This window comes from Schistocerca serialis, chromosome 10, assembly GCF_023864345.2.
Source record: "Schistocerca serialis cubense isolate TAMUIC-IGC-003099 chromosome 10, iqSchSeri2.2, whole genome shotgun sequence".
NCBI classification, from domain to species: domain Eukaryota; kingdom Metazoa; phylum Arthropoda; class Insecta; order Orthoptera; family Acrididae; genus Schistocerca; species Schistocerca serialis.
Genome location: NC_064647.1, coordinates 74,593,566 through 74,617,505, shown reverse-complemented (window position 1 = coordinate 74,617,505; position 23,940 = coordinate 74,593,566). Strand labels below are relative to the sequence as shown.

The 23,940-nt window shown below is 41.3% G+C and overlaps 1 protein-coding gene across 1 annotated transcript in view; it reads right to left on the bottom strand.

Moving 5' to 3' along the window:
* Window positions 1-23,940, bottom strand: part of LOC126424770 (BTB/POZ domain-containing protein 9) — a 141,532-nt gene that overhangs the window by 5,540 nt on the left and 112,052 nt on the right. Inside the window, exon 9 of the mRNA XM_050087522.1 lies at window positions 8,762-8,948. Coding sequence (XP_049943479.1) covers window positions 8,762-8,948 — 187 coding nt within the window. The remainder of the gene's footprint in view (window positions 1-8,761; window positions 8,949-23,940) is intronic.

Genomic DNA, 23,940 nt, shown 5'->3' with positions numbered 1-23,940 from the left:
GGCAGCAAACCATGCATAACGCATCATTTTACCAAATATTGGCGAAGATAGCTGGTGCTTTACAGCAGAATGTATTTTCATGCAGTCTACATGGAATAAGATTCCTTTTTCTCTCTGAATGAGAGAACAGCAGTTTGGAGGATTTTCAGTTAAGTTCTTAACCAGGCAAAAAATATAGACATCGCAAGGTTGCAGTTGCAGAGTGCATTTGGGAAAAAACACTTTGACAATGCACAATGACAATCTTTCACCATCTTGAGAAATCTTGCTCTATAGTTGTGAATTTGTCTGTCTTCCCCCATGAGTAAATTAACAGAAGATTGATTGATTGGTTGGTTGGTTGGAGAAGGGACCAAACTATGCAGTTATCAGTCCCTCCGACCTTAGATTAACTAAAACTGATAAAATCCCACATTAAAAGAGGGAACTACAATATCCATAAAATGATAAAACTATTGACAGGGAAGGAAGGAAAAGGATGGAAGAGGTGAGGGAAAGAAAGTGACTAATGGCAGGAGTGTGAAGGAAGAAGCACAGGAGACGAGAGATGCTCAAGACGTAACAGACCCCATAAGGAAAGGAGTGGGAAGGCAGAGGGCCGGGGTGAACCACCAAGCCCAGTTGAAGTCACTCCAGTTGGGGCAAAGGAGTGAGCAAGAGGGCCTGCCATACCCCCCACTCACCAATAAGATGGAAGGTCCCTCCATTAAATAAAGCGATAAAAACCCCCAATCACGAATACTACGTAAAACAAGATCCGCCATAGAGGGACTGTCAGCCAACACCATCAGTAGCGAGTCTGGAAAGCTGAAAGTCCGTTGCAGGGTGGTTAAGCTGGGGTAGTCCAATAAGATTTGAGCCATAGTCAACATCGATCCACAACGGAGAGAGGGGGATCCTCACGACGGAGGAGATAACCGTGAGTCAGCCAAATACGGCCAACGCGGAGCCGGCAGAGGACAACAAGATGCCTTACAAGAGGCCCAGGAGGAGGACTGCCATGGAGTTGTAGAATCATCAATCACCCTGAGCTCGTTCGGTGAAGAAAGAGTGTGCCATTTTGCATACCAAAGGCGAAAACCCGATGATGTAATGCCCAGCGAAGGTCTATTTCCAGAATGCCAATAGCAAGAGACGGCCCGGTAGTAGCTAACTTAGCCAGTCGATCGGCAAGTTCATTGCCAGGAATCCCAACATGGCATGTGGTCCAAATGAAAACCACCGAGCATCCATGTTGAGCAAGGAGAGAAAGGGAGTCCTGGATACCGATGACCAATGGGTGGCAAAGGAAGCACTGGCCAATAGCGTGCAAACCGCTCAATGAGTCACTACAGATAGTGAAGTATAGTCCCGAGCACGGGCGGATACAGTCCAGAGCGCGCAAGATGGCTACCAATTCTGCAGTAACCATACTACAGCCATCTGGCAAGGAACGAAGTTCTGTGCGTCACGCCTTAGGTGTAAGCAAAACCAGTGTGGCCAGCAACCATGGAGCCATCAGTATAAATCCCTTCTGAACCCTGGAATGAACTGAGGAGACAGTAGAACTGGTGGTGAAGATCCATCGGAGGGACAAAATCCTTTGAATCGATTGAGAGATCAAGACAGATCTGTGGCCGAGAGACGCACCAAGGAGGGGTATGTGTGTGAAAGTTCAGAAAAGAGCGACTGAATGCGGACAGCCATAGTAAGCCCACATCGTGGTCGCCGCTGCGGCAGGGTGATCTCCGTGTCTGGATAAAGGAGACCATAATTGGGGTGCTTTGGGGTGCAGTGAATGCAGAGCGCATAAGATATCAGCTGCTGTTGGCGCAAAACTCGCAGTGGTGGAGTCCCTGCCTCTGCGAGAAGGCTAAGTACGGGGCTAGTCCGGAAGGCACCAGCCGCAAGTCGGACCCCACGGTGGTGGATGAGGTCTAGGATCTGCAGCGTCGAAGTTAATGCAGAACCGTAGACAGGACTTCCTTAGTCTAAATGAGACTGGACCAACACTTGATACAATCGCAGGAGAACAGAGTGGTCTGCACCCCAAGCGGCATTGCACAGATACCTAAGAACATTGAGATGGGACAGCACATCCTCTTCAGCTGGCGAAGACCAGGGAGCCATGTCAGCCGGTCATCGAAGATCAGATTCAAGAAGCGATGGGTGTCCACTACCTCGAGGGGCTGACCATTGAAGAACAGTTCCGGATGGGGAAGGACTGCACGGCAACAGCAGAAATGCACGACACACGTCTTGGCCACCAAAAACTGAAAGACATGGGAGAACGCCCATGAGTGCGCCCGGTAGATTGCCCCTGTAGACAGCGTTTGGCAGCACACATTATGGAGGAAGCGAAGTAGATACAAAAATCGTCAGCATACAAAGAGGTGACACTGTCAGCCCAACAGCTGTTACCAGGCCATTAATGGTTATGAGAAAGAGAGGAACGCTCAGCACAGAACCCCCCATTTTCTTGCCGATGGAGAGTGCTGTAGGAGCAGCCAACTTGGACCCAAAAAGAGCGACAAAAGGAAGTTACGGATAAAAATGGGCAGAGCCCCACGAAGGCCCCATTCGTGAAGAGTGGTGAGGACGTGGTGGCACCAGGTGGTGTCATAGGCTTTATGCAGATCAAAGAAGACTGCAAGGAGGTGTTGCCGATGGGCAAAAACCAACCAGATAGCATACTCCGAGTGCACCAAGTTATCCACCGTAGAGCGGCCACAGCGAAACTCACTTTGAGTCGATGACAAAAGGTCGCGGGATTCAAGAATCAAAAACAGCCGCCGACTCACCATGCATTCAAGGAGCTTGCAGAGGGTGTTCGTAAGGCTAGCTAAGGTAGCTATCCAACTGGCTTCAACACCGGAACAACAATGCTTTCCTGCCACTGGGTAGGAAAGACTCCCTCACTCCACAGACAGTTGAAGAGGATCAGTACATGATGGTCGCCAGCCATCGATAAGTGTTGGAGCATTTGGTTATGTATCCGATCTGGTCCAGGAGCTGTGTCAGGACAAAGGGCGAGGGTGCTGGCAAATTCCCACTCGCTGAATGGAGCCTCATATGGCACCAAGCAGTGATAAACGAAAGACAAAGGCAGTCGTTCCGAGCGCTCTTTCACGAAAAGGAACTTGGGCGGATACTGAGCTGATGCCGAAGCTTGAGCAAAGTGTTGAGCGAAATTTTCTGCTACAAAGTCCGGATTGGTAAGGACAACACCTTGCACAGAAATTCCTGCAACCCCAGTGGGACGACGGTGGCCAAAAATTCGCCTGAGTTTCGCCCAGACTTGGAAGACGGGATGTGTGGTCCTATGGCAGCTACATATCGTTCCCAGCAAATCAGTTTCTGAAATTTGATTAGGTAGCGGATCCGGGCACGGATCAGTAGAAGGGTGCCGCTTGAAGTGTTGAAGAGCACAGCAGCGGTCTTTTATGGCTGCAGCAATTTCCGGAGTCCATCAAAGGGACCATCTTCGGGTGTGGGGAAACTCAGGAAGAAGGTATTGCTGAAACAGCTGCTGAAAGGATGGCAGCAGTTAAAGTCTGAGTAGATTCATCAACACTGTCCTGTGGCAATACAGGGGGGATGGGAGCAGAGGAGAAGGCACCCCAATCAGCCTTAGATATGGCCCACCTGGGAGGGTGATGGAGTGAGATACACTGAAGGAAGGTCAAAACAATTGGGGAATGGTCTCTGTTATGTAAATCATCGTGGACTCCCCACTGAATGGAGGGAAGAAGGCCGGGACTGCAGATGGAGAGGTCAATGGTATAGAAAGTGCTGTGCACCACGCTAAAGTGTGTGGGAGCACCTGTGTTTAGTAAACAGAGGTCAAGCCCTGCCAGAACAGCTTCAAATGTCCTGCCCAGGGCAGCAGTCGTATGACTACCCAAAGAGGGTTGTGGGCGTTGCTCCCCTAATAGCAGGAAGGGAGAAAGGAGTTATTGAAGGGTGGTGAGGGCATGGGTGGGATGTGGGCAGCCTGTCAGGTGGGAGGCAGAGGATACAGATTGTGACTGGAGTGGCCAGATGGACCCTGACAGCAATGGCTTCCAGACTGGTATGGAAGGGAACCCATTTACTAACAATGTCCTTGCGGGCCAAGGTGCAAACACCACCAGAAGCCCGCAAGAGGCCAATTCGGTTCCGACAAAGCGTGGAACCCACGAAGGGCGGGTGAGTAAGAATTGACAAAATGGGTCTCCTGGAGCACAATATAAACGGCAGAGTAGAAGGAAAGAAGGGGCCGCAACTCTGGAAGGTGATGGAAATATCCATTACAATTCCACTGGAGAATTCTCAAGCCGAAGTCCAAATGGGAAGTGAAAGGGCTGGAGTCAGTCACAACACTGAGTCGCCATTTGTCGCCGAAAAGGATGGGGTAATATCCATACAGGTGGGGTCAGACTCTGTTGGTTCACTGACTGGAGGATGGGGAGGCTGCACCTCAGGGGGTACCAGACGGGCCTTTCCCTTGACCCTGTGTTTCTGCTTCTTCTCTTGGGAAGGAAGAGAAGGGCAGACTTCAGTGAGAGTGGGCACAGAATTACACCAGGCAATCTTGACGTCCACTGGCCACGGATCATGCTGCCGATGTGGAGCAGTAGATATCCTTTCATAGGGGTGCCAGGAAAAGGAGTCCGGGGAGGAAGCTCCAGTACCAGCGGCCACCAAAGTAGGTGAGCACTTCTCTGGTGGGAGAGATAGATAAGGATGCTTCACAACTACATACTGGTCAATAAATAAAGATTAAACAATAAAGAATATATTTGATCCCAGAATAATCACACTAAGAAGAATCGCTTCTCGGCTTTTGGCAAGATCAATGTGTACAAATTATAAATTAATATTAAACCCAGTAACCCAGAGAGCATCCCAGAGTGCACCAGTGGGCTACAACACTAAGAAGAATCGCTTCTCGGCTTTTGGCAAGATCAATGTGTAGAAATTATAAATTAATATTAAACAACCCACCCACCTCCCCAGCAGTCGGAACTGCTGCATAAACAATCAATCAATATAATCAACAAAACCAAAAACAACGATGCATGGCTGTGTAAAACATGCAGTTGCCTCATGTTAAATTAAATGCAGTTGCCTCATGTTAAATTAAATGCAGTAGCCTCGTAATATAAAGCCAACAGAACTCGTCAGAACGTGACATACAGGCCTGCAAGTACTGATAAGAGCTGCACCATACGTCACACATCCTGCAGATAATTAGCAGTAGCCAAGGCGCGGCAGGAAGTTCGCTGGGCGTGGCAGGAAGTAGCACGCAGAAAAACAGCAATGGCGGCCGGAAGCAGACCCTTTCCAGCAGATCGCGCTAAGTTAAAACTATAGCGCGATCCTGCGAGCTCCAGCAGCAGCTAAGTCAACACAGCATCTTATCAGTACTTGCAGGCCTGTAGGTCACGTTCTGACGAGTTCTGTTGGCTTTATATTACGAGGCTACTGCACCCAAAAGGGCGGGTATGGGTACTGACAGGGAGGGGGAATGGGAGAGGGAGGAGGAGGCTGAAAGCATGGGGTGAATGGGGTGGGGCTGGGAAGAGGAGGCGATAGAAGTGGGAACGGACGTAACGGAAGCAAAAGTAGAAGACATAGACATGGGCTGGAGCTGGTCATACTTTTGATGAGCCTCAGTGTAGGTGAGCCGATCTAAGGTTTTGTACTCTTGAATCCTCCTTTCTTTCACAAACACCGGGCATACAGGCGAGCGTGGAGAATGCTGTCCAAGACAATTTACACACACTAGAGGGGGAGCACAGGCACTCCCCTCACAGAGGGGGCGTCCACAGTCACCGCAGAGAGGATCAGTGGTGCAGCAGAAGACGTGTGTCCAAATCGTGTGTATCGGTGTGTGTCCAAATCACACCGATACACCATTACCTTGACCTTCTCTGGGAGGACATCCCCCTCGAAGGCCAGGATAAATGTGCCCGTAGTGGTGCAATTGTTCGGAGGGCCGCAAAGCACACGGTGGATAAAACGAACCCCTTGCCACTCGAGGTTAGCACGGAGCTCCTTGTCAGTTTGGAGAAGAAGATGTCAGTGGAAATGAATGCCCTGCACCAAGTTCAAAGATTGGTGGGGCATGACAGAGACTGGGACGTCACCGAAACGGTCACAAGCGCGCAGAGAGTCAGATTGGGCAGCAGAAGATGTCTTTATGAGCAAAGTACTGGACCGCATTTTACTCGTCGATCCCACTTTGCCATACTTATCTTCAATTGTCTCCACGAAAAACAAAGGCTTTGTCGTGGCAAAACTTCCGCCATCCGTCCTGGTACAAACCAGGTACCGAGGGAAAGGTTTCAACCCAAGCCGGCGAGCTTGATCCTCCTCCCAGGGGGTGGCCTGGGAGGGGAGGGCCGAAGGAACGGAAGGAGTGTCACGCCTGCTACCACTTATGAGATGGCCACAGAATGGCCACGATGGTGAAGCTTTTGTCGCTTCATGCTCAAGGCGCCCGCCCTAGTATCACCCACTCCGGCCAGGGGCTCGCCCCGTGGGCGCCAACCAGCCACAGCAAAGGCCATCTGGCACAGCGGCCATTGCCAGTAGTTCTGGCACCCCAAAGTGATGAGCATCGACTACTGGGTATACACGAGGCGTTAACAGCTCAGGTACTAGCAGTGTGATCCCTGTGGTTTCAGGGGGCTCAGCCAAGTGGGTACTTAACAGCACCACCACACAAACTGGCTACTGTGCTGGTGACCTAGCAGGGGGGGAGCCAGGGTGCAAAGGGAAAGGGGATGGGAGGGGGACAGGAACCTGCACCGTGGAAGCTAGGTATGGAGTTCATCCCCAAATGGCTCACACTGAACAGAAAACCTTGGAAATGGAGGTCAAATCCCAAGGGGACCAAAAATTCCGAAAAGGAGATGGAAAGAGCAAACTAAACAATGGTACAGACCAAAACGAAGCCAGGAGGATAGCCAGGCCGACATAAAGAAGTCCACTAAGAAGAAAAAGGAGGGACAGGGACAAAGGAGTAAGGATAGGTAGGGAGAGGAACAGGGATGGTAATGCAGCCCGGAAAGGAAAGGAGACTGCAATAGCTCAGGGCCCCGTGCACACCACACACATACCCACACAAGGACTGTGGGCCCCCTAGGGAGAAATTAACAGAAGAAATTTGATCCTTGAATTACGGCTATATTTTCAATCTATTTTGTACCTTTTATGAAAATATATTGAGGATTGTTTAGGTTTATTTGCAGTGTAAATAACGTAAAAATTAAAAAAAGAAAATATATTCTGCACAAGGATTCAACCCCACAACCCTCAGAGTGTCATTTCGCACTTTTTTCCGCTGCACCAACCGCTGACTGGAAAACACGCTAACACAAGTCACTCAGGCCTTGCTTGACCCCCACCAAAACTGCTATTTTAATTGCTTGGCCTTACGGAGCTCTCACTTCCGTCACTTTCGTTTCTAACCATGCCCTGCACACACCATAAATGTGGATGAAACTGATGATAAGTATGTGCAGTCCCCTCGATAGAAGTTTTAACATTTATACTTTTTAATACAGTGGAATCCCTCTTTTACACTTTTCACAGAGCAAATTTGAGAAAAATGCAAAATTGAGGGAAATTTTTAAGAAAATATATTGGTTTTTCATTCCACAAGCATACTGGTCATTCATGCTTTTTTAACTAAAAACCCATAATTATACAGTTTGTTTCAATTTCTTATGGCTTTTTTTCCCCCCTAGTTGAGAAATATATTTAAAAGTTTTGGTGTCTGCATCAGACAGCTAGCAGAAATCTGAAGCAGGTTACAAAACCTGGACTTTAGTGCAGAAATGGTGCAGTAAAATTTTACCTTTGCTGTTGGGTACCATCCTAACCAACACCTCAGAAATCAGAACATATTCCAAGGTAAGTGCCAAAAGTATGTAACAAATATTATCGTATTAAATTGTTAAGGCTTTCCTATTAGTTCAGAACTTTACAAATGCTTTGAAAATCGCTACCATCACCCCACCTTTTTTTCCACAAAATAATATGCCAACAGTTCCCACAGAGTTCACACTTTTTTCACAAGAGGCTCTATATCTGCGACAGTTCGAACATAGTTTGTATATTACCTTTGTATATTACCCTAGAGAGCTTATCGCTGCAAACTTTCCATCTTTTCAGTCTAATACTAAAGTTTTAGCTCTACCCGACACTTCGATAAACTATAAACAGCACTACGTCTGGTATAGTTATTGTTAGGTTTGCAGTGTTAAGAGACAAAGCACTAACAGCACGAATTCCTCCAACTTTAATGACTTCCACCGAGTCATAAATAGGGAGAACAGAGTATCTGTTTCTCCTCATTAAAGTTTCATCAGCCGTTAATAGCAGGAAATTTGTAATCATGACAATGCAAAAGCAAGTTGGAATAAATGTCCTGAACACAGAGAATTTCAAGGGACTGATAAAAACATCGTGAAAAATGTAATTCTGGGAATGTAAAAGTAGGACCGTATTGAGTGAAGTGATTTCTGGAATTTTTCGTGATAGTATTTCAAATGTACAAGACGTGTAAGCTTCCCTTTAAATGTAAGACCCAGGGATGCCTCAAATTTTGTACAAGCTAAAAATGTGTTATTCGGGTGAACACAGCTATATTTTATATAAAAAAGAAGAGTGTGTGTGTGTGTGGGGGGGGGGGGGGGGGGGGGAGGGGGGGGGGGGGGGAGGCGCACGTGCGCGTCCGTCCTGACATTAACCCATCTCCACAGTCACCAAGCAGCTTTCCATAGTGACTGACCTCATTAGCAGTGTTGTGTGTCCCAACAATGCGGATGAAGACGACGGGCCGGGGCTTGAAGGTAAGGGTTTGCCAGGACCTGCATGCCTCTCTCGTCTTGTCGGCAACCACCTCCCAGTCCCAAGTGTTCACCGACACCTCCACGTAGTAGCTGTAGCTGCGGCTGTCACAGTCCCACAGCAACAACCTGTCAAACAGAGAACATCAATGGTGATGAAATATTTCAGGGCTAAAGTCTGAGCACCATCCACATATGAGTCAATTTCTGCAATCCAGCGACAGAATCTGAAATGTGTTCTTTACTCTGAAATAAAATAAAAAGTACCATAGAAGTCCATAAAATTTTTACAAATAAAACCACCTAGATCATTTGATATGTTTATTTATTTATTTATTTTACTCATGCCACCATCAGATCTGTATTTAAGACTAGAGAAACATAAGAATGAGCAGTGTTAATTATACCATGCCAGACAACAAAAGCTATGAAAGTAAAGAACTGAAGATTCATTCACCACAACCTAAAGCTTGTAAACAAAGTTCAGTGTCGATTGTGATGAAACCTATGCCCTAGAGTGCTATCAACTGCCAAACTCAGCTCAAACGTCTAAATAGAAATGTAAGTGATAAAGCCGAAAGATGGCACCAGTAGTAAATATGTTGCGTTTGTTTTTCAAGTTGTACACACATGGTTTCCTTTCTTGTTACAATTTTGTACACTCCACATTTACTAATTCTGCCATCCTAAATGTTAATTTTATGATTGTGAAAATGTATTCACTTAAATCACTTTTTATGATTTTAAAGTTTGTGTCAATGTGCGTGTATATGATTGGAGGTGGGGAGGGGGCAAATGGATAGATTAAGAAATCTGCTCACCAAGCAGAAGCAGCAGCAGCAGCAAGAGAACATATATATATAAAGGTATTATTTTTGGAATAATTTTTAGTTTTTGTCACCCGGTAACATTTAGTTAACATATCTCATTCTTCTGTTCTTTTAAAAGATCGAACTAATAATAGTAGCATTCAAATTGCCATAAACAAACAAACATATTAAGCAGTCTATATGGCTTCATTCACAACAAAAATTGCAGGTGCATCTACATAATTCATTTCTTTTTTAAATACAAGAAATAAGAGCAGAGAAAAAACAGAGAATAAAATAATGTATGTGTTAAGTAACTTTTCCAAATTGTTTTCTTTCACCTGAATCTTTCACAAAACTAATATTAATTTCAGAAGATATCATCTGTTTTCTTTTGCCTGCTAAGGGCAATAATAAAGGATTAAGTTTTTTCTGAAAATATTTAACCTTCCCAGTGAGGATATAGTACGAGGGTTGGAACTTAAATGCTGGCAACTATTTATTCAAAACTGATACAAAAGAGTTACATGTTTGCACCTGTTACTGTTCTTCAAAGTAGTCACCAGCATTGTGCAGAGCCCGTTGCCAGTGATGGGGAAGGCGTAGTATACCGTTAGTAGAGCCTGTTCTGTTGATGGTGTGAATGGAGTGGTCTACTGCCTGTCGAATCTCCTGAACAGTTCTGAGGCAAATGCCACAAAGTGGTTCCTTCATCTTCGGAATCAAATCAAAGTCACGAGGACTTAAGTCTGGGGAATGTGGTGGATGGTACAGTACTTCTCAGTCCCATCGACTGAACAGAGCAGCCACAGCTTGAACAGTATGGGCCCGCACATTCTCATACAAAATGATGGGTGGGTCGCACAGAAAGCATCGCCGCTTCTTTCGCAAAGCTGGTTGCAGGTGATGCTCCAAACACGAACAGTAAAGCTGTGCACTGACGGCCTGCTGTGGAGGAACATAATGCGTTAGCATAACACCATCACAGTCGCACACGAGAATCACCATAACTTTAGACCACTCCATTCGCACCATCAACAGAACAGGTTCTGCTAATGGTACACTGCCCCTTCCACATCGCTGGCAACGGGTTCTCCACAACACTGGCGACTACTTCGAAAGACAGTAACAGGTGCAAACATGTAACTCTTTTGTATCAGTTGTGAATAAATAGATGCCACTACGTAAGTTCCAACCCTCTTATAACAATTATAAGTGACTTTTCTGATAGCAGAATTCACAAGCATAGGCTGCCAATTCTTGATCTAATCTGATACTAATGATTTGAACCACAACTTCCATGTATCAGTTACCACAACCAGTTTCGAAACATGCATCCAAAGCAACATAAATATTTACTGACTGTAAGCGGTAGACTTAAATTTCATAAGAACAACAATTCCGAGGATGACGAGGAACAAAATGAAAACAACATCTTAAAAGATATATATTGAAAGCCAGTCAGAATTGGTGCTGACATCTCAATAAACACAACAGCTAGAGTGCAGTTTGGGAATGAATTCTTGGGTAAGAGAAAGATAAAGGAAGAAATGAATTAATCAGATTACAAACAAGCTAGGAAAGCAAAGCGTAAGTTTGCAGCAGATTACAGACTGTGACACCCACTTGAAACAATGCCCCACAACAAACTCAATGAAGGTATGATCACATTGATAGGTTCTCAGATGTGAGTGTCTCAAATGCTTGTTTAGTAACAGCACCCAGCATATTACTCTGGACAGCGAGTGTTCATCAGATTCAAGGCTATAGTCAGGAGTGTCCCAGGGAAGTGAGCTAGACCGCTGCTGTACTCGCTGCTACCTAAATAATATGACACTCTATGGTGGTGGATGTCTGCGACTTCCACATAATTGGTCAGCATGTTAATAGGATGTGTGTGTGTGTGTGTGTGTGTGTGTGTGTGTGTGTGTGTGTCTCACACAGTTATATTCTTATATCCTGTTTTCTTTCTTAAAAAGTGGGCTACAAACTGGTGAACATTGGGGCAAATGTTCCCAACAATTGACACACAGAGCACGTTTGTCCACAATAACTACCTGTGTGGAGTGATCATATGCAGCTTCCACACTTCGTGTCCACCTTGTGGTGGGACGACGTAAGACTGAAACATATGCATCAGAAACCATCGGTGGCGGGATGTGACGTTTCACATTGTACCTATGTGCCATTACTAATTTTCCCCAGGAAAAATTTTTCTTCAAAGGCTAAAATGAAAGTGCCTGTATCTGTCAGATTATACTCAGGGCTTTTTGTATGCGTGCCGCACTGTTTGAAATGAGCCCATAGTGCTTCATCTGCCAGGAGTGTTAGGTATCTGTGGAAGGAGACTTCTTGGACTATATTAAAAATTTTCTGTGGTGCAATGGTCACTGATACGTCACTCAGTCATTCACATGTCTGGAGACCAGTAGTGTGTGCAGCAGAGGCGGCTTTATTCAGTAACGATCCACTGTGCATTTTTCCACAGTGACTGAACTTCTCTAAATTTATCTCCAATGTGCCCCTCAAAAAATAATGGTTTCGTCCTCCATCTGTTTGAAAAGATAGCAGGTATCAGATGAAATGTTTTGCTCCCAATCGTCTGGCCTGTCCCTCTTCCCACAGTATAGCAAGTTTGGGAAAGGAGGAAGATTAGCACCATCTTTATTGAAATTTCTAGACCCGTCTGATGACCTGACAGATTAGAGCATCCATTGTTTAAGTTTAACTTGATATGTTTCATATGCAAAACATCCCCTTGATGTCACCCATTCCAATCCAGGATTCCCACCACAGAAACCAGCCAGCTGCAACCAATTCATCTGGCATGACAGTCATTGCCGGGAGTCAAATGCCCGAAGTAGACTCCTTCACATGCCTGAGGAGTTAGTAGCTTGTGCATCAGCAATGTGATCCTTGAGTTGTCAGGAGGCTCTACCAATAAGGCAGATAATGACCCCCACATAGGACTGGCTACCACACTGGCTTTTATGTGCATATATGAGACTACACAGTTTTAGTGCACACATGATCTGTAACATTGCATTCAGTAGGAGCAATTTAAGGTATTCTTCCCCTGTCAGGCCACACTACAGAAAAAAAAATTGAGAATTTAGATCAAACACAAAAATTACTCCAACTGAAAGGTGATGTAAGGTAAATGAATGAATATGTCAAGAAAGGAAAACCTAGGGGATAGCTAGGTCAACATAAAAGGCTGCCATCATGAGAACATAAGGAAGATAAGGAAGGATGGTTGGAGGAGAGGCACTGCAACACAAAAAAGGAAGTAAGTGCTGCATTAGTTTGCAGCCCCATGCCCAATACTCCCGAATGTTCCATTGCAGACAGGCACAACAAAAAGACTGCTAAACAAGTAAGCGTTTGGCATGCAACTGTCTCACATATAACCTCTGTCTTCACAGCCAGAGACAGTTGTCGTGTGTGACAGTTACATTTACGTGAATGAGTGAGTGAGTGTGTAGTACAAATCTACCCTTTCCATAATATCATAATGCAGGGTGTATACGTGGACAAGGAAAAAAAAATTCTCGGATTTCCCGATTTAAAATTTGCTTTTTTCCAGGTGTAAACACACTTTTTCCATGTTAAATGACAGTATATATTCCCTCAGAACCGTAAAACTTGTCAATCCTTTGAATGGTTATGGTTTTATGCACGGGCATAGAATTTCCTGGCACTTTAGAAAAAGAAACACAGGAAAAAAAACACGTTTTGGAAAGATCTTTGATGTGCAGCAACTTGTACGCTGCATATTTTCATATTATGAAAGTATAAATTCGATTTCCACCAAACACCGCATGTTACTTTCTGGAGACTGCGATGCGCTTTTGTAAGCCAGTCATAGCTCATGTCACGTGATCTCGCCAGCCAATGACAGCGGATATTCAGAGCATAGGACACATGATATAGTGTCGTGTCCTGACATAGGTGGGAGAGGGAAAAAGGGGTTGCTGGTCAGTCTACACTCTGGAGCGGTACAGAGCAGAAGTACAATTCACAGTGAAGGCATTTGATTGTTTTCTTCTATCTGAGCCAACACTAGTACAGGCATTTACTAGAAATGCAGATAGTGAGACTCGGTAGGGAACTCGTGGAGACTCTCGGACAAACAGGGTTTTTAAATAGTTGTTTATTCCAGACGGGACTAGCTAATACACTGGAGGCTAGCTCTAGGGTTAGAAAAAGCATGAGTAACATTGTTACAACAGAAGCCAGTGCAGAAGTCCCAGGAGTGGATGCTAACCAAAGTACCAAACACTAACAGTATCTTAAGGCAACAACTTAATTGCAAAACAATACATAATGAATGTGACACTGATCACTGAGGCACTCCAAGTGAGAGAGAGCAGACTTATGCAGAGCTGAACCGAGGCTTGAGTCGATGGATGTGGATTCAGCGCCCAGATCATCTGACTGAGAACTCTGCCAAAATGCGAAATCTAGGGGTTTTAAAGAGTCACGTGGGGGCACTGTTTCTCCCCACTTAAAGCCATCCAGCCAATCCCGTAGGTCTCTTGCAGGTGCCTGACAATCATGGTTTAGTTAGGTCCCCACTACTGCTCCTAAGGCGGGGATGTTAATGCAGTTTGGTATCAACACTGTTGAGCTGAAAGATAACGTAACTGCTTTGCCAAATAAGCCTTGCAACATTATTATTATAAGTCATTCAGCCCTGCCCCTCGGGCTCCCCGGAGTAGGGACTGCAGGGTCAACAGTTTTTGGCATTTTTGCAATCTTTTTAACCCTTGTGAGTCTACTGACGTTGCTGTTCTCAGGGCTGGTATCAAGCTGGCTTTATACACTAGTACGTGCCTGTTGGTTACAAAGTTCTACGGTGACAACCTACTACTATGTCTAGACGACATATGACGTTACATGTTAATTCCTTGAAGAGTATAACTAATGCCCTGGGAATGCGTCTGCATTTTCGCAAGGCTCTCCCCTTACTGTTTACTTCATGTAACAATATCTCTCCTAGTTTCGTCTGCCCTCAGCATCGTCTCTGTTTCCACGCCTTGGAATGCCTGTCCTCCTTTCTCACAGCTTCAAGATAACACTACAGTAGCAAGGAATAATTAATCTATTACAATCTTCAGCCAATGGCAACATCACTGTTAAGTAGTGCGAACACACCAATAGGAAAAGTTAATGGTTTAAATTAATATACATAGCATTGCTACAAGAAAATCAAGCTTTCACATTGATACTGGGCTATAAGGTTAATAAGCTACAAGAGAAACTCAGCATTCACATATAATATTGATCTTTTTTGAAAGTATTACACTTTTAAGATACATCACACAAATGTGCCAGTAAAATTTTAAATAATGGCATAAATGTCTAATCTTCTGGGCTCAAAATTCTTCTAAATGGCTCGTCATCAAAGAGATGATTCTCAAATGATAGTCAAACACTCTGCGATTTAAGAAATTGATAGTACATTCTCGCACATAGTTCAACTTGCATAAAAGGAAGCTTACTTTGAAAGTAACGCTTTACAAACCACCATTTATAATATTTTCCCGTGAACTGTTAGAAATTGGTCTGTTTCAGCAGTTGCCAGAAAGCACCAGCTAACAGGCGCAACCGTGCCTGCGCAGCTACGACGACGTAGGAGGCCAATATGTCCATACGTGTAAAACATTAAAAGATCTTGCATTATGTCATAAAAGAAACAAGACATCAATGGATACTCCAAGAGCATTGGAATTTCGTGATCCATACTAAAATGTGCACATTTAAAGTGCGTGCTTAAAGTGCACATTAGTATGTCCAGATTCCCAATGAAGTAGGCCTCAAACTGATATTAAGCTTTTCAGTGTGGTTTTCGGAATGTAAATTTTCTAGGTAGTACCAGTACTGTATTATCTCATGTTTGGTTTTTTATTATGACATAATGCCACACATGTTGGAAGACGAAAACGTGCACTTGAAATGCAGCGAATAGTTGAAGCTAGCCAATAGTGTGGAATTTAAACACTTTGTTTCAAATACATTGAGTGCCTCAGTGGAAAAGATTAATAAAAGCCAAATTTCTTTAGCAAACTGATAAAAATGACTTCAGTGTTCTGCAAGGCAATTAATGTTTGACTGTCAGAAAGGTGGAAATAAAACAAAATCTGAAACTATTAACATATTTTAGACTTCTATAATTATGTTAATGTATTTTAATTCACTTGATAGCTCTCAGCCACAGAAAACCGTTTTGTTTTCATTTTATGTGAGAGCAGTAAACAAAGAGTAAACAGCAAAATCACTAAATGTGAACACGGGTCACGTGAAGACTACCCCCTTCCCCACAATAACTCAAGACTGCTCTGCACATCAGCCCCGGATCTACCGATACTTCCGAACTGGGGCAATACTAGATAGTGACGCCACCCCCCTTCTTCCTGGAGCGTGTTAGACTGGATGTCAAAACTTTAAAAAATTGAATTTTCAAAAATATGTTCATTTTGTAGTGCACATCTCTCCGAAGAGTCTGATACATAAAACATGTGTTCGAGGAAATGTAAGACATGTTATTTGGTCCTAAATGTGCCAAAATGCAGTGCCATGCCTCTTCACACAGCATTATTCTATCACACATCACTATATTTCACTCTGTGGAATTCAAACGTGCAATATTTTGTAATGGATGCTATCACACTGTATTCAGGGCAGTGGAAATTAAAATGTCCTGTGGTACCTCTCCTGCTCCCAGTCGGGCGATTTGACATCCTGTTCCTCTTTAAAAAAACTTGCAAGTAATACTGGATGGTATTATTTGTAATTGGGAGAACAAGAGTGCTTCAGAAAATTTGCATTGTTTATTGCCTACTAGCTAATAACTTGCTGTTTTGTGCGACATATAATTAAATATTGGATACATAAAACGAGTAAAGACAAGAGACAAGCAAGACAGTACACATTTCTTCAATCCTTAGCGCTTAGCATTTTTTCTCTCTCTAATATTGCTACAGCTTTACATGCTGTGCTTTCCTTTGTGTGAAAGGATCTACTACCTCTTCGAAGTTCGTCAAACTTTTGCTACATGGAAAATCTAAATTATGCTGTCTAATACTGAAAAAGCGGTTAACACAAATAGTACCGAAGGCTAGTATGGTTTCTTGAGCTAATAACGTCTATTTTGTCCCTGTCCATTAGATAAAACAAAATAGGCCTTTCTAATAATGTACATGTTCGTACAATGCGTTTTCCACACTTCTTCCAGGACAGAACTTAAGAGGCTTCTAGCTGGGGATTGTACAAATTTTCTTGAATAGACTGAGAAGATTCATGTTTTATTGCTGCAGTATTATTCTGCAGTAGTGAGATACAGTAATATACTTTGTTACGGTACTGGCTCTTACCAGTCACAATTACAAAAATTTAACTGAAAACAAAAACAATTAAAAATTCCCAGAATTTAAAAAATTTCCAGGTTTTCCCAGATCTCCCAGTTATCCTGGCTCGTATACACCCTGTTATACCAAATGGTTCAAATGGCTCTGAGCACTATGGGACTCAACTGCTGTGGTCATAAGTCCCCTAGAACTTAGAACTACTTAAACCTAACTAACCTAAGGACATCACACACATCCATGCCCGAGGCAGGATTCGAACCTGCGACCGTAGCGGTCGTGCGGTTCCAGACTGTAGCGCCTTTAACCGCTCGGCCACTTCGGCCGGCCCGTTATACCATGCTGGATTTTCCACTGTTTAAGAATGTTTTATATGCAGGCCCTATTTTTTCCATATAATCACCTTCCAGTTCTACAGTCTTCCTCCAGCTAGACACGAGTGCATGTATGCCCTGTTGGTACTTGTCCTAGTCACAAAACAATGTCTTCATAATATGTCATCTCCTGGTCGTCCTCAAAATGTCTGCCATGAATACTATTCAAAACAAGTGGAAGCTTGGGGATTAGGTCAGCACTGTAGTGTGAATGACGTAACATTGTCCAAACCTGTTTGATGATGCGTTCTGAAGTCCTCAAACTTTTGACAAGCCGAGCATTATCATGGTGAACTGAAACATCCCCCAGATCGTTATGACACCAAAGTTGCTTCGGTGTGTTGATGCTTATGAATGAGAACATCAATAAACTACAACATGTAAGGGACGCTGTGGGCAGTCTTCCCGCCTGCTGCAAATTGTGGAGCTCTGCTGAACAATCTTCTGATGGCCTTCCCTCTGTGTTCTTGTCAACTATACAAATTCCACTGACTTACACAAATATTTGAGAATATTTGCCATCATTTCTTTCTCGGCACTGAGAAACTCAATGGCAACATGCTGCTTATAACACACATCCCTTAGCATTTTGAAACATTACTGTAACTACACTGTGCGTTGGAGGAAGCAAATTTTGCACATGTACTCAAGAAGCTTCAAAGAATTCATACCTCACGTTTCACCATTTGCAACACTGTTGTTGGTCGGGAGGGTGGGGGGTGGGGAGGGGGGGGGGGGGGGGGGGGAAGCAAGACATTACTTTGTGGTGACATCCTTACATTTGTGATGGAGGAGTCACTTATTTTATACTATTGAAATATGGTTTCCCGGCTAAGACACAAGTTGAAAATATGGTCACTATTTTTTATTTACTTAAATTTGCCATATTTCGTGACAGTACCTTTTCCGTTAGACGTTTGCAAGGCGATATTAGTCTTGGCTTCAGTTGTCTAAGTATGATTCCACAATGCATCGTTGTCGGCTGCAGAAAAGACGTGGTTCAGCGTGTTTCTCTCATTTTGGTGTTTCAAATACAGTTTCTTCAAATGTAGTTTCTTCTTTTTAGTTAATACAAAAAAAAAATAGTAACATAATTCAAAATTATTTATGACGGCGACCTTCACATTGTTCTTCCGTCAACACACACCAAGAGTTAGCTGCCGACTGACTATAGTCAAAGACGACTCCAACGTCAAAGATATTTTATACAATTCACAAGTTTCCACTTGTAATCAGTCTCTTTGCTATTCTTCGATACATTTTCTAATAGTAATCAATATGCTTTTACTCTCAAAAACAGAAGTAAATTAACATATAATAAGACAAATTATAATAAATTCTGACAAAAATATAAGAAAACATTTACAATTCAGTATCGACAAATACGGTAAAAAAATAACATCTCCCAGATCCATTACAACTGCTCCCCAGGGCTTTTGTTGTTATGGACATATACAACAAAATCCCGACCACACTCAGTGATGGATCTGTATTACACAATTAGTACACTAATGAGGCAGTCTGATAACCTCTTCCAAATTTGGACTCTCTGAATCTGTGGACTTGTTACTGGCTGTTGTTGCAACGATACTTCCCCATCAATCTCATACACAAAAAAAAAATTCAAGTAAAGAAATTATTTGACATGACAAATATACCTGGTATAAAACATACATGAGAAAATACATACAGATTGAAAATAATAGGAAGGTAAAACTCATTTCCTATAATAAGATTTAATTAATTTTTTTTTATATTAATGTTAATTTCATTATGCTTACATATTGTAACAGTAAAAATGATACTGGACATATATAGTGTAGTGTTTTTTTTTTCTTTTGTATAATTTTTTTTCCTTATGATTTTCTTCTTTTAGTTCAGCTACAGATACATCAGTATTATCTAAATTTTTTGCAATTATTTATGTACACTTTCCTCTCTACTACAATATTACTACAAGTCACATTCTTGTGAAGAGTACTTTTGCTCCCCACAACATCAGTATAAACAACAATAGACTGCTCATATATCATGAGGTTTTATCTAAAATTGGTTTTGAAACTTATACCTTTGCATGCATGTCCTCACATGCATGCCTTCACCCACAGGGAAGACTTAGCTTCCAAAAATTAGAAAAATTCAGAAATGCTCACTATGGAGACTTTTTTTTTGTAAAAAAGTAAAAATAAATCTTTCTCTCATTCTTTGTTACAACAGTGTTGTTTCATCAGTTTCAATTAACATGTGACTTCAAATTATTAATTTATACATGCAAATATACCCTCTTGGTTGTACAGGCAGTTTTGTACTAACAAGCGTATTCCAGTGGAGGAATTTTGTTTTAGATGATAATAAGTTATTTAAATTTTGAAATTATGATTTCTGTTTACACAGTTTTAAAGAGACAACATTCCTGAGACCAAATAATTTCTTTGACTTAGGATACACCAAACGATAAGCATTAGGGTGTGGATTTTCTATGACTTCAAAAGGCCCAATATAGATATCAAAGAATTTTTTAATTTCTGAAGTTAACATTTTTGATTTTTCACGAGATTTGACCAGAACAAGATCCCCAATTTTAAAAGTGGTTAATTTTACCCTATTGTTATGTCTTTTATTCCTCTTTTCCCCTTGTTTCCTCATAGTTTCCCTGACAATATCTTCTCTCTCTTGCATAATTAAAGGTGTACATTTAGGAAATTCAATAAGTTCTGATATAAGATTTGGAGGTCTAATATTAAACATAATCTCATACGGTGAAAATCCTGTGGAACTATGTTGTAGGCTATTCATAATATCTTCAAAATTTCGAATGTGCTCAAACCAGGTTGGATGTTTATGGCTACAATAGATTCTACAAGGTCTCACAATTTCCCTCATATATCTTTCTGCAGGATTGGTGGACGGAGAATAAACAGATATAAGTATATGCTTCAATTTTGATCTTTCAATAAACTTTTTCCAAATTTTAGAGGTGAACTGTGAACCATTATCTGATAATATAGCTTTTGGTTTACCCACCTGTGCGAAATAATCTCTTTCAATTTTTATTATAATTTCATGGCTAGTAGCTTTTTTCACTGGATATAGTTTAATTAATTTTGAAAATATGTCTACCATAACAAATATGTAACAGTGACCACCTTTACTCTTTGGTAACATTCCATGTAAGTCCACTGCGATAAGATCTAAAGGTTTTTCCGGAATAATGTTTTGCATCTCTCCACCACATCTTTGATTGCTCACTTTAACACTCTGACATTTGTCACAGGTTGCCAATTCTTTTCTTACCTTCTTTCCAATATTGTAAAAATAAACATTTTCTTGTATCTTTTGAATGCACTTCTGTATCCCACAATGACCAAAACTTTCATGTATGTAAATGATCAGCTTATCAGCATCTGCCTCTGGCCAACACAGTTTCCAATTATCAGAATCTACATCTGTTCTCCGAAATAAAATCCCCTTATGCAATTTGTAAAATTTATCAAGTTTCTCATACCCCTTCTTGCCTAAACATTCTTTGATTAATTTCCAACTCTGATCTAAATTTTGATTTTTTCTAATTTTGTTACACATAGCTCTAATTGTTTTTTTCATTTTCCACCCCTTTCAAGTATCTAATTTTAAATTGCCTTTCCTCCTCTTGTTCAAAAATCTCCTTTTCTCCCCCAATTGGTAACCTTGAAAGTGAATCAGCTACTACATTCTCATAACCTTTTATGTGTTTGATTTCAAAGTCAAACTGTTGCAGAAATAGTGCCCATCTGGTCAATCTACTGTGGTGTAATTTGCACTCTTGTAAGTAATTCAAAGCTTTGTGATCCGAAAATACTATGGTTTTATGTCCAATAAGGTAAATTCTAAATTTTGTAAAAGCCTAATGAATTGCCAAAAGTTCCTTCTCTGTGACTGTATAATTTTTCTCATGCTTCAGCAACATTCTGCTTGCAAATGCTATGGTACAATGTATCTTAACTCCATTCTCTACTCTTTCTTGAAATAGCTCTGCTCCAAGCCCATAATTACTGCTATCAGTGTTCAAACAAAATGGTAAATTAAAATCAGGTCTGTGTAATAAGTGTTGCTTCCTCAACTCTTGCTTAATTTTATCAAACTCTTCCTGACAACTTTTATCCCAAACCCAAACAGTGTTTTTCTTAAGTAATTGACTTAAAGTCGTTCTTTGGGTTATGCGGTTATTACCAAAAACATATAAGTGATCAGAGTCTGAATGCACCATGTTTAATTGTTTTTTAGTCTTAGGAATAGGAATTTCTGAAATTGCTTTAATTTTTTCTGGATCTGCCAAAATTCCCTTGTCTGTGACAACATGACCCAAAAATTTTAATTCAGAAACTGCAAATTTACATTTCTCTAATTTCAATGTCATCCCCCCTTTTCTAAGTTTTTCACAAACTGACTTCAAAATCAAAAAATGTTCCTCCCAATTTTGCCCTGTAACCAAAATGTCATCTACATAAATTATCAGTTTAGACGCAAGTTCTTGCCCCAATACATGATCCAAAGCTCTTATAAATTCGGAAACAGAAGAATTTAACCCAAATGGCACAACACAATATTGGTAACTCTTACCATTGTACAAGAAAGCAGTATATTTTCTAGAATTAACCGAAAGTGGTACCTAATGAAAACCTGAAGTTAGATCCAAACTTGACATATATTTTATATCTGTAAATTTATAGAGTAACTCATCAATATTTTCAGGATGGTCTGTCTGTCTGAACAAAATTTTGTTTAAGTGTCTAGAGTCCAAAACCAATCTTACTCCACCATCTTTTTTCGAAACTACTACTAGAGGATTATTATATGCACTGATACTCCTTTCTATTATATTACATCCTTCCATCTTTTTCAGCTCTTTCTCAACAGCAGGTCTTTTTGATATTGCAATACTGTATGGTTTTATGAAAAATGGTTCATGAGTTTTTACCTGAAGCTCACACTGATAACCCTTTACCCTTCCAGGTATGTCACTGAAAACATCACTGTATTCCCACAGCAGATTTTCTAACTGTTGTTTTTGCTCCCCAGATAAGTTTTGTGTTTCTGAAATTTTCAAATTTACTAAATTCCCAAATTCAACTTTATCAGTATCAAATCTATGAGTTTCAATATTCTCCAATCTATTTTCTTTTAATAAATTGATACTGTCAAAATTTCCATTACTCTGATCACCAAGTGTGTTCACAAAATTTGTCTGAATGTATTCCCTTTCACGAGTTTCTATCAAAAGTTTTCTTCCAACCCAATCAAATGTTGTATTTACTTTTACTATCCAATTCATACCCAAAAGAAAATCCTCATTAAATTCCTGAATTACAAAACATCCATGTGTGAACAACTTGCCTTCAATTAAAAATGTCACTAAAGCCTGGCTTTTTACCAATTTACTGCTCTTCCCAGTAGCACCTTTTATCTTTACCCCAACAACTGGCATTTCAACATAATCTTTCCCCACTTTCAATTTCTTGCTTAACCTTTCAGATATTCCCGAGATCTCACTTCCTGTATCAATTAAACATTTACCAATCCATGACCCAATTTGAACTTTTATATAAGGACTGCAAAATTGATCACTTTTCTCAGGACCTGTATCCTCATGTAATGAATCACTTTCAATTTCCCCAAACCTATACTTATCAGAATCATATGGCATATCATTACATGTATTATTTGTCACAGTTATAAAATTTGCACAAGACACAAAATTGTCATGAGTGCTCTCTATTATCTCAAATAGCCAAGAATTTACATCCAAATCACATTGTATACTACTGAAGTACTTATCCTTCAGCTTTCCAAAAATAAAATATCTCATCTTTTTCCACCACTCAGGACATACAGTTTCACATACATTAATAAGCATCTTTCTAAAGTTCTTGTCAAAAGAAATAGTTTCACTGTTCAGCCATATATTCATAAGAAATGTGTGCATATCATTAGTATCTGTAAAAGTTTCACTTAGGTTAGAAGTTATACATGTGTCATCGTTATTTGTGTAGTCAGATTCTTTACCAACAACATCAAAATTCACACTTTCACATACATCCAGCTTGTGAGCTTTATTCATCCTGGTAACATCCCTGGGAATTTCTATAATATTCTCACTATTTAATCAATTTTCAACCATGTGTATACCCAACTCCCTATTTAAACTAATGAAATACCTTTCCTCAACATCATCATCAATACCATTACCATCATTATCAACTTTATCAACAACATCATTATCATTACACATATTCAGGTCATACACATTCAAATTATCCCCCAAAATATTATTTCCCCTTTCTAAAGTTACCAAATCCCTTTCACCAACATTTTCATTCTCACAGCATGCATTCTCTCCTTCATTCACACACATCTCTGAACTACTACAAATTACATCATCTGACAAAGTGTTGTTCTTTTCTGCCCAAGTGTAAAACTCTGTTAAATTAAATGAATCACAATTACTTTTATCTACTGTATGTTCTTGTGTACTGAAAATGTTAACTTTATCATCATTATTTTCCTCTTGAAATTTCTTCAATAAGTAACAACT